Below are 11,203 nucleotides of genomic sequence, written 5' to 3'. Positions count from 1 at the left end.
TTCAAAGTGAATCTTCAGATTCACAGAATCAGAATAAATTATTTTCTAACTTGTCCTGAGCACACGATGGATGGTAAAGAGTGTGGGAGAGTGAGAGCAAAAAGCTCCTCTGTGCTTGAATGAAAACAATGTAACATTGTGTGTGTGTGTGTGTGTGTGTGTGTGTGTGTGTGTGTGTGTGTGTGTGTGTGTGTGTGTGTGTGTGTGTGTGTGTGTGTGTGTGTGTGTGTGTGCGTGTGTGTGCATGGACATGTTTCTGTGTGTCTCTGTGTATCTGGATCAAACTAAACACCACACAGGAGTTAAGCCTTTGTGTTTTGTAATTAGAGAAGTAAAGCTGTGCTCTTAATTCAGTTTTGTCTCACAGTCCTGCACTCTGGGTCCTCACTCTGCCTGTTACACCCAACTTATTGTGAGAGAAGATAGTAAGCAGTAAGATCGACCCAGCAGAGTTGGTGAGAGATCGGCAGTGATCAATAATTTCTTTTATAGAAGAAAATAAGGGGTGGGGGTCTCAGCAAGCCCCAGACCATGCGCCCCCATAATATGGGACTTGGCTCTTGGGGACCTCAGCGTCTCTGAATCTCCTCAGCTGCTGCCCTCCCTCGGACCGATCTTCCGGTGATGAAAGTGGGCGGTCTCTGCTTCACATCTGCTGTTCATCTCCAGCCTCTTCATTCGTCTGCTCTCTTCAACCACCGCAGAAGTATCTGAGCGAAGCGGCAGAAGACGGGGTATGTAGAGGTTTTTATTTCAGCCTTTTTGAGCCCTTGCATTTTTTTAGTGCTGAAAAACTAATTAAAAAAACATCTGGAGGGCCTTCTTTATAAAATTATCATTGAATTCGTGCCTTCTTTTGAGCTCAAGTTATGCACACTTGAAAGGTCCATAACCATTTTTAATGTCACTTCAAATTTTGTAGTTTAAACCACAAGTGTATGTTACCGCAGTCTGTTTGACATGCACTACCTTTCACATATTACATACAAAACCCCCATAAACAAAATAAGTTACATGTGTTTACACCTTAATAAACAAACAGCTAAGTGATCTCATACTTAAAACCTGGGCAAACGCCCCATTTATTCAATCCATTGTGGATTGTAAATATATGCGAGTACAACAACATTCTAGAGTTTCCGATTTGTACTCTAGTTGTAACTGTAATTGTAACATAGGTACATATTTTTTGCAAGTACTTGACTCAGTCTAGTAGATATCAAAAATCTCAAACACATCCCTCTATGCTTCATCAGGCACGGTTTTTTACCAAAATAACAGATACTAAAACTAACGAGAACTTCTCAATATTTTTTCTTTTCTTTTCTTTCCAAGGTCACAAAATAATTTGGAACTAAAATGTTTTTTCACATCTAGTTTTAGTTTTCTCTTAGAAAAGCTGTGAGAGAGATAAAGGTTATCTTATCTGTGTAAAAATGAAGCAACATGTTAGCAGCTGCACTGTCGACAGTAATGTCAGCAAACTACTAAGCCCTCGCAGTGACAGCAAACTGCTGTTATTAGGATTAGCTGAGAAAAAGTGCAGGAAGAGGAATCACATTTTCAACAACAGCATGAGAAACAGACAGAGGAAAATAGAATCAATGTGGTAGGAAAATAGATAAAGAGACATATTTAAGAATGGAGCAATTCAAGTAAACGAACGGCTATTTTAATCATGAGCAGCTTCTAATAGCGAAAGTGTAACTTTTAAGTATCACATGCTGCGCTGGAGTGAAACTAAGATGTCCTAACTGAACAATAGCTGTACTAACCTGATAAAAAAGAAACTTCAGTATCAATAATCAAAAAAATTTGAAACATATAGGGAGAGAGCACAGAGCAAAGGACTGATTGTACTTGACGAGAAATACCAGGGACGATTTTTTTTGTGTCCCAGACATGTCTGTCACTTTGCTGCTGAAACTCTCTGATGTGACTATATCCTATCATTCATACTTGCTCCGAAATCATCGAGTGCCCATATTATTAACAGATGCAAGACTAATATTGCCACATATCCATATAATAGTGCTTCTAAAAAGTTGCATTTACAACAAATCTCTAGAGGAAAGAGGACAAACAGGAACTAGAATACAGTCAGAACAATGTGTAATAAAGGCTTTTGTGTAGCTGAAGGATTACATGGAGCCAGAATAAGATGATATGGAGCATTTCACTCACTAAAGTTAGCTTGACACAGAAGTAACAGTCTTAAAAATGTCCATTACACAAGGCTGACAAATCTTCAACTGAGGTAAATAACTGAGAGTAAAACAGTTGAAAATAAAATCCTGAGAATTTTCTGTATTTATGTAGATTCCATCATATTGAGAAGCCAATTAAGCAGACAAGGCAAAAAAAAAAGAAAAAAAAAGAAAAAAGAGACTTTATTATTATTAATATTTATTTTGGAAAGGGATCCAGTATTACATTAATATGTCTATACATACTTCTAGTGTCTGGCATACAGCTTTCATCAGACTCAGCATACTTTATTAATCCATAAATTAATTAATCCCTGCATGTTATGTAAACATTTCCGGTATACACAATATATACACAGCTTGAGAATATGTCCAGTTTCAGTGGTGACATAACTGCACAAACTACACATGAAATATGTAACTTCCACTGAAACCAGTGATACTTTGACTTTTCACATGTCCTCTGCTGCAGAGCTCTCAGCGATAATTCGTATCTGCATGCAATGGAGGAAATATATTTGAAACTTGATAACCCAACATCTTCGACAAATCACAGGGGTAAGAAAGAAGTGACAGAAACAGGAAGAGGTTTGTTCATATCTCTTATTACTCTTGTATATTTTGGTGGGATTTTCAGACTCCTGGTTTTTTCCCCCCTTTTCTCTTTTCAGGTCGAAGGAGCTCTAAGAGGAGTTTCTGTTTAGTTGGTATTCTCTCTCTTTGCCTGTTGGGTGCTTTCCTGCTGGCTAGACTGATCACTTTTGGTATTTCCTGTGAGTTGGATTGTTCATAAATATTTCTTCTAATTTACAGTCCCAAAATAATAAATAGTTTTCTAATGCAATTCTACTGAAATTTAACAAACATGGTAACATTCAAATCAAGAAAGTCTCACAAGTTCAAAATTTATAAATAATTTTAAGAGGACAAGATCACAGTCATAATGGTTCTTTATTCACATGCCAGTATAAAACTGACAAACATATTTAACATGTTTTAAAGGCAAACTTTTTGTTTAACTCTAAAATACATCTGAAACAGTCTCAGGATGAATGCATGAGGTCTTTTGAGTTTCAAATATATGAATATTTATCTTTATTTCAGATCACAACTGCTTACATGATTCAGCTGATCATCTGCCAGAAATAAAGAAACAACTTTCTTCAATGACTGAGGAGAGAGACCTGCTGACTGAAAAGACCAAAGAGCTGAAAACGCTGCTATGTTTGTCCAATCAGTGTGAGTTGTATGAAATGTTTTGTCTTAGTAAAAAGCTTTAGTCGGGAATTCAGTGGTTCAGTTTTTTCCTGCTTAACATAAATTACTATTGGGAATCATTATTAATATCTATTTATATGAACAACTGTCAATACCTTTGCATCTATGCTTTCAACATATAGCTTAAAATTTGAATTTGAATTTGAATTTGAATTGCATTGGTGCATCTTGTACTCATTACAAATTCACATTTATAAGGAAGTTATGACTGAACAAAATGACTGTACCATCATTATTTAGTAATTTCAAAACTTTATGAATCCAAAATAGAACTTAATGTTTGTTAATGAATTTTATTCATTTTTAATCAAGTTTTCATGTGCAAACTTTCATTGTAGCAAAACAACATTTAACAAATACAACGAGCATTAAACTCCAGAAAGTTGATTCTGTTCATCTGGGCGTAGCGTTTTAGTGGGAGAATCTTTTTGTCACTGATCCAAGTGACTTCTGCTTCAGTCTCAGCTGACTGCAGGTTTCCCCAGCTTTATCAATAATGACCTGAACTAGTGCCACTGATTAAAAATGGGCCTTCAGGTCAGGTTCATGGTCATTAATATGCAACTTGTAATGACCATTGATCAGTGAGCATAAAAGAAAGCTGAAGTGTTTGTGTTAGCTGCCAGTCTTCTTACTCCTGTATTTTCTCCTTTTTAACTCTATATCTTTAAAACTGTTAACTATTCAGTTGCTCTTCTATTTGGTGATGATTTGTGTTTCAGTAGGGATGCATCTATTCACTATCATATCTCTTTTGAACTACATGTTTCACCTTCAGTTGTTGCTGTATCTTAAATTCATTTGTGGTAGGTAGGTTTAATCACATTACACAAAGATTTATCAGGCTTTTACCCTTGTAGTTCACTGACATATGGAAACTGGCAATTTTAGTATGTAACAGTGTCAGTGTGGAAAGTCAGGGTTGCACGAATTAGGAAAAACTTAAGTCTCATTTAGTCTCAAACTTTAAAGCAATAAAGTTTGAGTGAAATTAGCACTTTCTTTATTTGAACTCTATAAATTTTTAAATTATTAAATATAATAAATTATGATTATTATTATTATTAATTATAAACATTATATATATATTTTTAAATATGCATATAATTTCCCAATGACAGAAAAAGATTGACGTATTACAATAGATTTCTATACTGACAATTTTGACATCAGCACAAACGTTCTTTGAAATTAATATGGATACCATTACTGGAGATTTCTTGGACTTTTCTTTTTGGACTGTGGGAGGAAGCTGGATTACCCAGAAAGAACCCATGCAGGCTCAGGGAGAACATGCAAACTTCACACAGGTCTTGGGCAGATGTCTGGATTTGAGACCAGGACCTTCTTGCCCTGAGGAAAAAGTGCAAGACACCACCATGCTGCTCAGGGCAGGTTAAATTGTGCCGGGACCATATCATCAGCGACGTGGTCACTCCAGCCAAGACCATAACATTTTAGTGGGAGAAAATGGGTCACAGCACATTTTTTTTGGTAAACAAAACAAGTTCACGTCATCTTTTGAATCCTCAGCAGGAAATGTGTCCCACACACTTTGTTTTTAGAATAACTTATGGGAGTGGAACTGTTCTCTGTTAATATAAAATAAATTAGGTATTAAAACTGTCACCATGTTAAATACAAGCAGACAAATATAACAGTCAGTAAGTGAATAGACTGTGCAAAAATCTTTGTGATCAAGACTTTGGAGGACTGAAATTAAATAGAGATTGAATGAGCATCATTATAGAGTTCTTAAAGGATCTTTCCTTCCACCAGACAAAACATGTCCTGTAGGATGGAGCAAGTTCAATCATAGATGCTATCTCCAATCGGAAAGGTCTGATTCGTGGGATGCAGCCAGAAAGAACTGTACAGACGAAGAAGCCGATCTGATAGTCATTGACAGCCCCGAAGAAGAGGTACAGTGTGTTATTGTGTTTGTAAATAAACACAATAGTTCAAATTCTTAATTTTTTCTTCCTAAAAGTGTTTCTCATGAGCGTTTGAACGTTTAATCAACACATATCTAAACACAAAAACCTGAAATAACTGTAATTCAGTGTAGAAAACTGTAACTCAGTGTAGAAAACAACTTACAGACACTTTCTGTGGTTCTATATGGAATTTGTCTTAGCTGAATAGTTTCATTCTTCAAAAACTTTGATGAACATGTGAATTTTAAAACATATTTATAGAACTAAAGTGTATATATTATATGGGTCCTTATTTAAAGAAAGAATAATGAAATGTGGTGGTTTAGCAAAGATAGGAAAAACAGAATATTATAAAATGCTAAAGAATGCAGGGATAAAGCATACAAAGGTTCTTCCACTGTTACTTTGCAAGAGAGCAGTTACTACCAGGTGGATGGGAGTCTGTAGCCAAAGTGCCGGAGCGGCAGAAAGTCCAGGGATTTGAAGCATTGTTTTGCATGGTAAATGATGTCATGGATTAGCAAGTCAGTGGTGTCACTTAATAAGTCATGACAGTGACTCTTTTGCAGTAATCAAAACAGCCGTTTTTGAAACTTGGCAACGATGGAAATGACTGTACCAAAACCAACACCGTGGTCCCAGAATCTGGCAAAAAGCAATAGACCAAGGATCTGGTATACTATCGCCTTGACATCCTCTATTGTTGTGTTGTGTTGCATACAAATGCAGCACTGCTATACAACCTCACTAATATTAGGGTGGTACTCAGTCCAGTTTTTGTGTGGCGTCAGAACTACTGGGACACCGCTGCCTGGAGGGGAAAACAATACAGGAACGATTTAACTGAAACTAGAAACAACTTGGTAAACTTTACTGTGTGATGCAACATTAATGTGACAATTTAATACCTTTTCTGGTCCTACAGTGTAAATAACCAAATAAATAAAAAGATACGATTTGCATGTGGTAATTCGTTTGAGTTAGCAATGTAGTGCTTACCTTCGCTTTAACTATGAACAATTTCTTGTTCTTCACTTTCTACAATGCAGCATTATTTACCCATCCAGATTGTATATCACAGAATAAAACTGGTTCAAAACTAAAATAAAATGTTTTATCCTCATGTTAAACAGACTTTCCTCTCTACAATCATCAATGAAGAAACTTGGATTGGTTTGAATGACAAAGAACAGGAGGGAACATGGAGATGGGTAGATGGTACTCCACCGACTCTGATGTAAGTCTTCACTTTGGTTCATTTTGTTACTCTAATTACATTTTCAAATCAAAGTTGTTGAATCCACAGATGCATGCAGAATTGACATGAATGAAGTAATAAGATAATGTTGTGACTGACCTGCTAGGTACTGGGCATCGAGTCAACCTGATGATGGTGGAGTTGAGGACTGTGCTTATGTCAGGAATCACGGCAAAAATTCTTGGATGGACTTTCGATGTTCAGCTTCTTTTCATTGGATCTGTGAAAAAACACTAAACTGCAGTACAATTTACTGACAATGACCTATTATTAAATTTTTTGCAGTTTTTTCTATCATTCTATTTTAAGTTTAGTCTGTTTTATTCTGTTATACTTTCAAATGTATACCATACGTGCGTCTACTGGGAGGCTAAGGGGTAGCACTGGCAGCTGCCAGTATTTTTATTCTAGTGTTTACAGTGTTGATTTTTGTGTTTCTTGAATTTTTGAATTGTATTTTTATTTAATTGCCATTGCTTTATTTTCTGTGATAAAAATAAAATAATAGTTCTAATAAGAATTATTAGAAGAATAATTATTATCATTATTGAGTCTCAAGAGAATAGATTTTGCACAGATCTTTATGATCAAGCCATTGGAGCAGTCCAGTTTATAGCTAGCTTAAATATATTGTTTGTAATTTCTTGTAGAAAAGACATGTTCTGGAGGATGGAGCGAGTTCAACTGTAGCTGCTATATCCGGTCTCAAAGCTCTGGTTCCTGGGATGCAGCCAGAAAGGACTGCAGAGACAGAGGAGCAGACCTGGTGGTTGTTGACAGCCCTGAAGAACAGGTACTGTGTTTATGCCTGTGTGACTTATTGTGTTTGTAAATTAATAGTGAAATTCAAGCTCCTTATTTTATGTAAATAATGTCGCCCTCTTTTAAAATACATGACAACGATTCAACACATATATCAGATCAGATTATAAACATAAAACCCAAAGTTGTTCTGTGGGAAAAAACTCATATGACCACATAGTTTTCTGTGATTGTGTAAATGACTTAATGGAACCTTCAACTTAAAAAGTGTTACCACAATTAGGATGAAATAAAAAAAAGATGAATATGAGGATTTCAAATCAAATTTATTGTACCACAATGACTCAGAAATATACACAGACAAAAACATTAAGGGGGAAATAACCTGTCAATGGAAAAATAAGAAAGTATGGTGGTGTATAAAGAAAAAGGAAATCATAATATAGGAGGATTCTGAAGAATGCAGGGAATGCAGTCAATGGACCTTTAAGAGTCCACTGACAGAACATAGTACCATTTTAACCAGTCTTTTGTAGACAGTGTCAAAAGATTTTGGTGGCAATGACTTATAACATGTTAAAGAAAAAACGTGACAAATGTATTAAAAGTTTTGAATGAGTTTCAGCAAAAAGTGCATCAACTAAAATTGTGGTTCAAAACTAATATAAATTGCTTTTACTCCATATGAAAAAGACCTTTCTCTCTACGATCACCACAAAAAGAGTTTGGCTTGGTTTGACTGATGAAGAACAGGAGGGAACATGGAAATGGGTGGATGGAACTCCACTGACTCTGTCGTAAGTCTTCACTTTGGTTCAGTTTGTTACTTTCATTAAGTTTCCAAATGAAATGTGTTAAACATATACACACTACTGGTCAGAAGCCTGGACATTCATAGTTTTGATGCCTCCAGTGAGAATCTGCAATGTACAATAGTCATGAAAATAAAGAAAACCATGAAAACCATTAAACTTTTGACTGTTAGTATATAAAACACACTGGTGAACTTACATTTCAGTGGGTTGAGCCAAACTGCAAGGTCAAAAGCTTAAAGATGTACACTAATGACTTGTTTAGACAACATAGGTTAGAAGTTGCTTTATCAACTATGATGTCTTGCTTTGATCTCCATATGAAACTTTGTTATCTTAAAAAAGCCCTGTCACTACACACCAAACATCTGATTTTTGTCTCAATAATAAAAGCAAGCTAATATTATGGTTATGGACTTACTAGGTACTGGGGATCGACTCAACCTGATAATGGTGGAGAAGAGGACTGTGCTCATGTCTACAGTGGTGAGGACATGACCATGAATGACTGTTCATGCTCAACTTCTCTTAAATGGATCTGTGAAAAAGCACCAGACTACTGTATTGTTTCTTGAAGATCTTTTACTTGTTACTTCAGTGGAGACTTTCAGAGAGAAATTATTGAACACCAGCATAGCTGCATATGTTTAAATTTTGGGTTTCTGTTTGGTTTTTATTGCAGTGTTTTAAAGTTTTGATTTTTGTGTTTGTTAACAAAGTATACTAACTTTGTGTTAGTCAAATGTTACATGAAAATGAACAATGAGACAAAACATTTTGAGCATGCAATTTATTGAAAACAAAGCTTATACTGTATGGAACTGTTGTCCTTTTTTATAAACCTCCCTTGCCATCCTGACCCAAAGGTTCTCAATTGGATTTAGATCAGGGAAACGTGCAGGATGGTTCAAAACAGTGATGTTATTGTCCTGGAAAAAGACCCTTGTCCTGCAGGCATTCTGTACTGCAAAGGTAGCATTGTCCTGTTGAAAAACCTAGTCGTTACCACAAAGATGAGGGCCCTCAATCATGAGGGATCCTCTCTGCAACATCTGGACATAGCCAGTGGCCACTAAAGGAAAAAGCATCCCCCGCCACTGTGGCGCATAGAAAACATCTCAGGTGGGATCTGCTTGTCATGCCAGTAACGTTGGAAATCATCAGGACCATCAAGGTTAAATTTTTTATCAGAGAATACAACTTTCTTCCACCTTTCAATATCCCATGTTTGGTGCTCTCTTGCAAAGTCCAAATGGTCAGTTCTGTGGCATTCAAGGAGATGAGGCCTTTAGCGACATTTTTTTTTTTTGAAGTCCTTCAGTCTCAGATGCTGTCTGATGGTTATGGGGCTGCAGTCGGCACCAATAACAGGCTTAATTTGGGTCGAGGATCGTCCAATTGTCATGAACTGTGTGTTGCAGGGAGGATTGTACCCAAATACAGACTCACAAACAGGATTTGAACACAAAAACTCAGCTTTATTGCTGGTACAAGTTAATACAAAAATTAAACTGGAAATCTAGAAATGGAACTATGAACAGGAGACACAGCCGGGTATGAGGGAGACACTGACATAAATACACAGAAGGATAACTTGGGAAGTGAGAACACACAAGGACTACAGCTGACATGAATTAACATGACGCCACAGGGGAAGCAAGACTAGACACACCAAACATGGAAACACTTGACTTTCATAATAAAACAGGAAACAGAGGAACATGGTACAGGAGTGGAGGAAAGGCAGACAAGAGAGACAGAGGGAGCACGAAGGAGCACAAGGGAGAAAGAAAGGAAACGAGAGAGACATGATAGACTGGGCAAACATGGATAAACATGACAAGCAGGGGGGAACAGAATGAAACCCGAGGAGGGAAACAAAACACAAGAACTCACACAACAAATATAAACACAGAGACATAAAGGGCAAAGACACAAGAGGGAATCTAATAGTCTAATAATAGTCATTTATAATAATAATAATAATAATAATAATAATAATAATAATAAAAAGATAAACAGAAAAACCTGGGCACTACAGAATAATCTCAAGACTAACAAAATGGGCTTAAATCATAATACAAAATGACATCAAAACACAAGAAAACTCAAAATGCTGGATCAGTGACCCAGGACCATGACACCAGTGTCTTGACAGACAGCCAACTGAATCTGCCGGCTCAGTGTTGGCGAAATATTTGGGGGTCTTTAACTTGACTTTTTTGTTCCATAACCCTTAATCTTTAAAGAAATTCCAAATGACTTTCTTACTGCGTTCCACCTCAGCAGCATAAGACCCGGCTTATGCACTTGAACAACCCGACCACATTCAAAAAGAGAAAGCTTTTTTTTTTGCCTTTGCTATCAGAACATCATGAGATTGTGATTACCTGAAAATGAATTCACATTTTTGCACAGATTTGGCCCTTTAAAGGCAGGTGGTCCTAAAGATCCAACCATGCAAAATATGATTTTTTTGTCATTTTTCAGGTGGTCTTGAAATTTTGATCGGGACTGTATGTATTTAAGATGATGCTTAGATTAATTCACTTTATTCCACGTCTATATCAACTTCATACTGTCTAGTATAAGAAACAGAGTATACTGTTGGCAAAGGTAATCAGCCGATATAGCTCATTCATTAAACTGCTGACACCTTGTTGAATTGAGTTTTGTAATTCCACAAAGAGCAGCAGGTCAGCTGATCACAGCCTGTGCATTAAGAAAATCTATTGGAGCTCACAACAGAAATTATTGTGAGTTGTGATTATTTTTCCTACACATGTCTGATCTCACTTCAACCCCTGATCGTACTCATTTTACTTTTTAGGTGTGGAGGCAAAGTCCATCTACATTGTAGGGAACAGAAATTAGTTATTTATAAATTCTCTTTCACTGCTTGTGCTCTACAAGATTCAAGATGAGTACAGTCATTAGAATTAGATTAGA

General features: G+C 36.4%; 1 protein-coding gene across 2 annotated transcripts; it reads left to right on the top strand.

Moving 5' to 3' along the window:
* Positions 1 to 514: 514 nt before the first annotated feature.
* LOC309690538 (C-type lectin domain family 10 member A-like) lies at positions 515 to 10,281 on the top strand. 2 transcript variants are annotated; one of them, XM_082507635.1, is made up of 10 exons: positions 515 to 734; positions 2,680 to 2,765; positions 2,879 to 2,980; positions 3,312 to 3,446; positions 5,265 to 5,407; positions 6,556 to 6,659; positions 6,787 to 6,923; positions 7,331 to 7,473; positions 8,136 to 8,239; positions 8,679 to 10,281. In XM_082507635.1, exons 2-10 carry the CDS (start codon positions 2,711 to 2,713, stop codon positions 8,827 to 8,829), a joined length of 1,074 nt encoding a protein of 357 aa, XP_082363761.1. In that variant the 5' UTR covers positions 515 to 734; positions 2,680 to 2,710; the 3' UTR covers positions 8,830 to 10,281. The 2 variants fall into 2 exon arrangements, with proteins under 2 accessions (XP_082363761.1, XP_082363762.1); XM_082507636.1 differs by lacking the exon at positions 8,136 to 8,239 and having other exon boundaries at positions 8,679 to 8,718.
* The last annotated feature ends 922 nt before the right edge of the window (positions 10,282 to 11,203 follow it).

This window comes from Aulonocara stuartgranti, assembly GCF_965226115.1.
Source record: "Aulonocara stuartgranti genome assembly, chromosome: 16".
In the NCBI taxonomy this organism is placed as follows: Eukaryota; Metazoa; Chordata; class Actinopteri; order Cichliformes; family Cichlidae; genus Aulonocara; species Aulonocara stuartgranti.
The sequence above is the reverse complement of the archived record's forward strand: the minus strand, read 5'-3'. Positions and strand labels throughout refer to the sequence as shown.

What these genes read in the sequence shown, in the direction of transcription:
- LOC309690538 (XM_082507635.1), top strand. Translation starts at nt 2,711, where the DNA reads ATGGAGGAAATATATTTGAAACTTGATAACCCAACATCTTCGACAAAT. An exon ending in ATCTTCGACAAATCACAGGG is followed by an intron (nt 2,766 to 2,878) that starts GTAAGAAAGAAG and finishes TTCTCTTTTCAG; the next exon opens with GTCGAAGGAGCTCTAAGAGG. An exon ending in TTGACAGCCCCGAAGAAGAG is followed by an intron (nt 5,408 to 6,555) that starts GTACAGTGTGTT and finishes CATGTTAAACAG; the next exon opens with ACTTTCCTCTCTACAATCAT.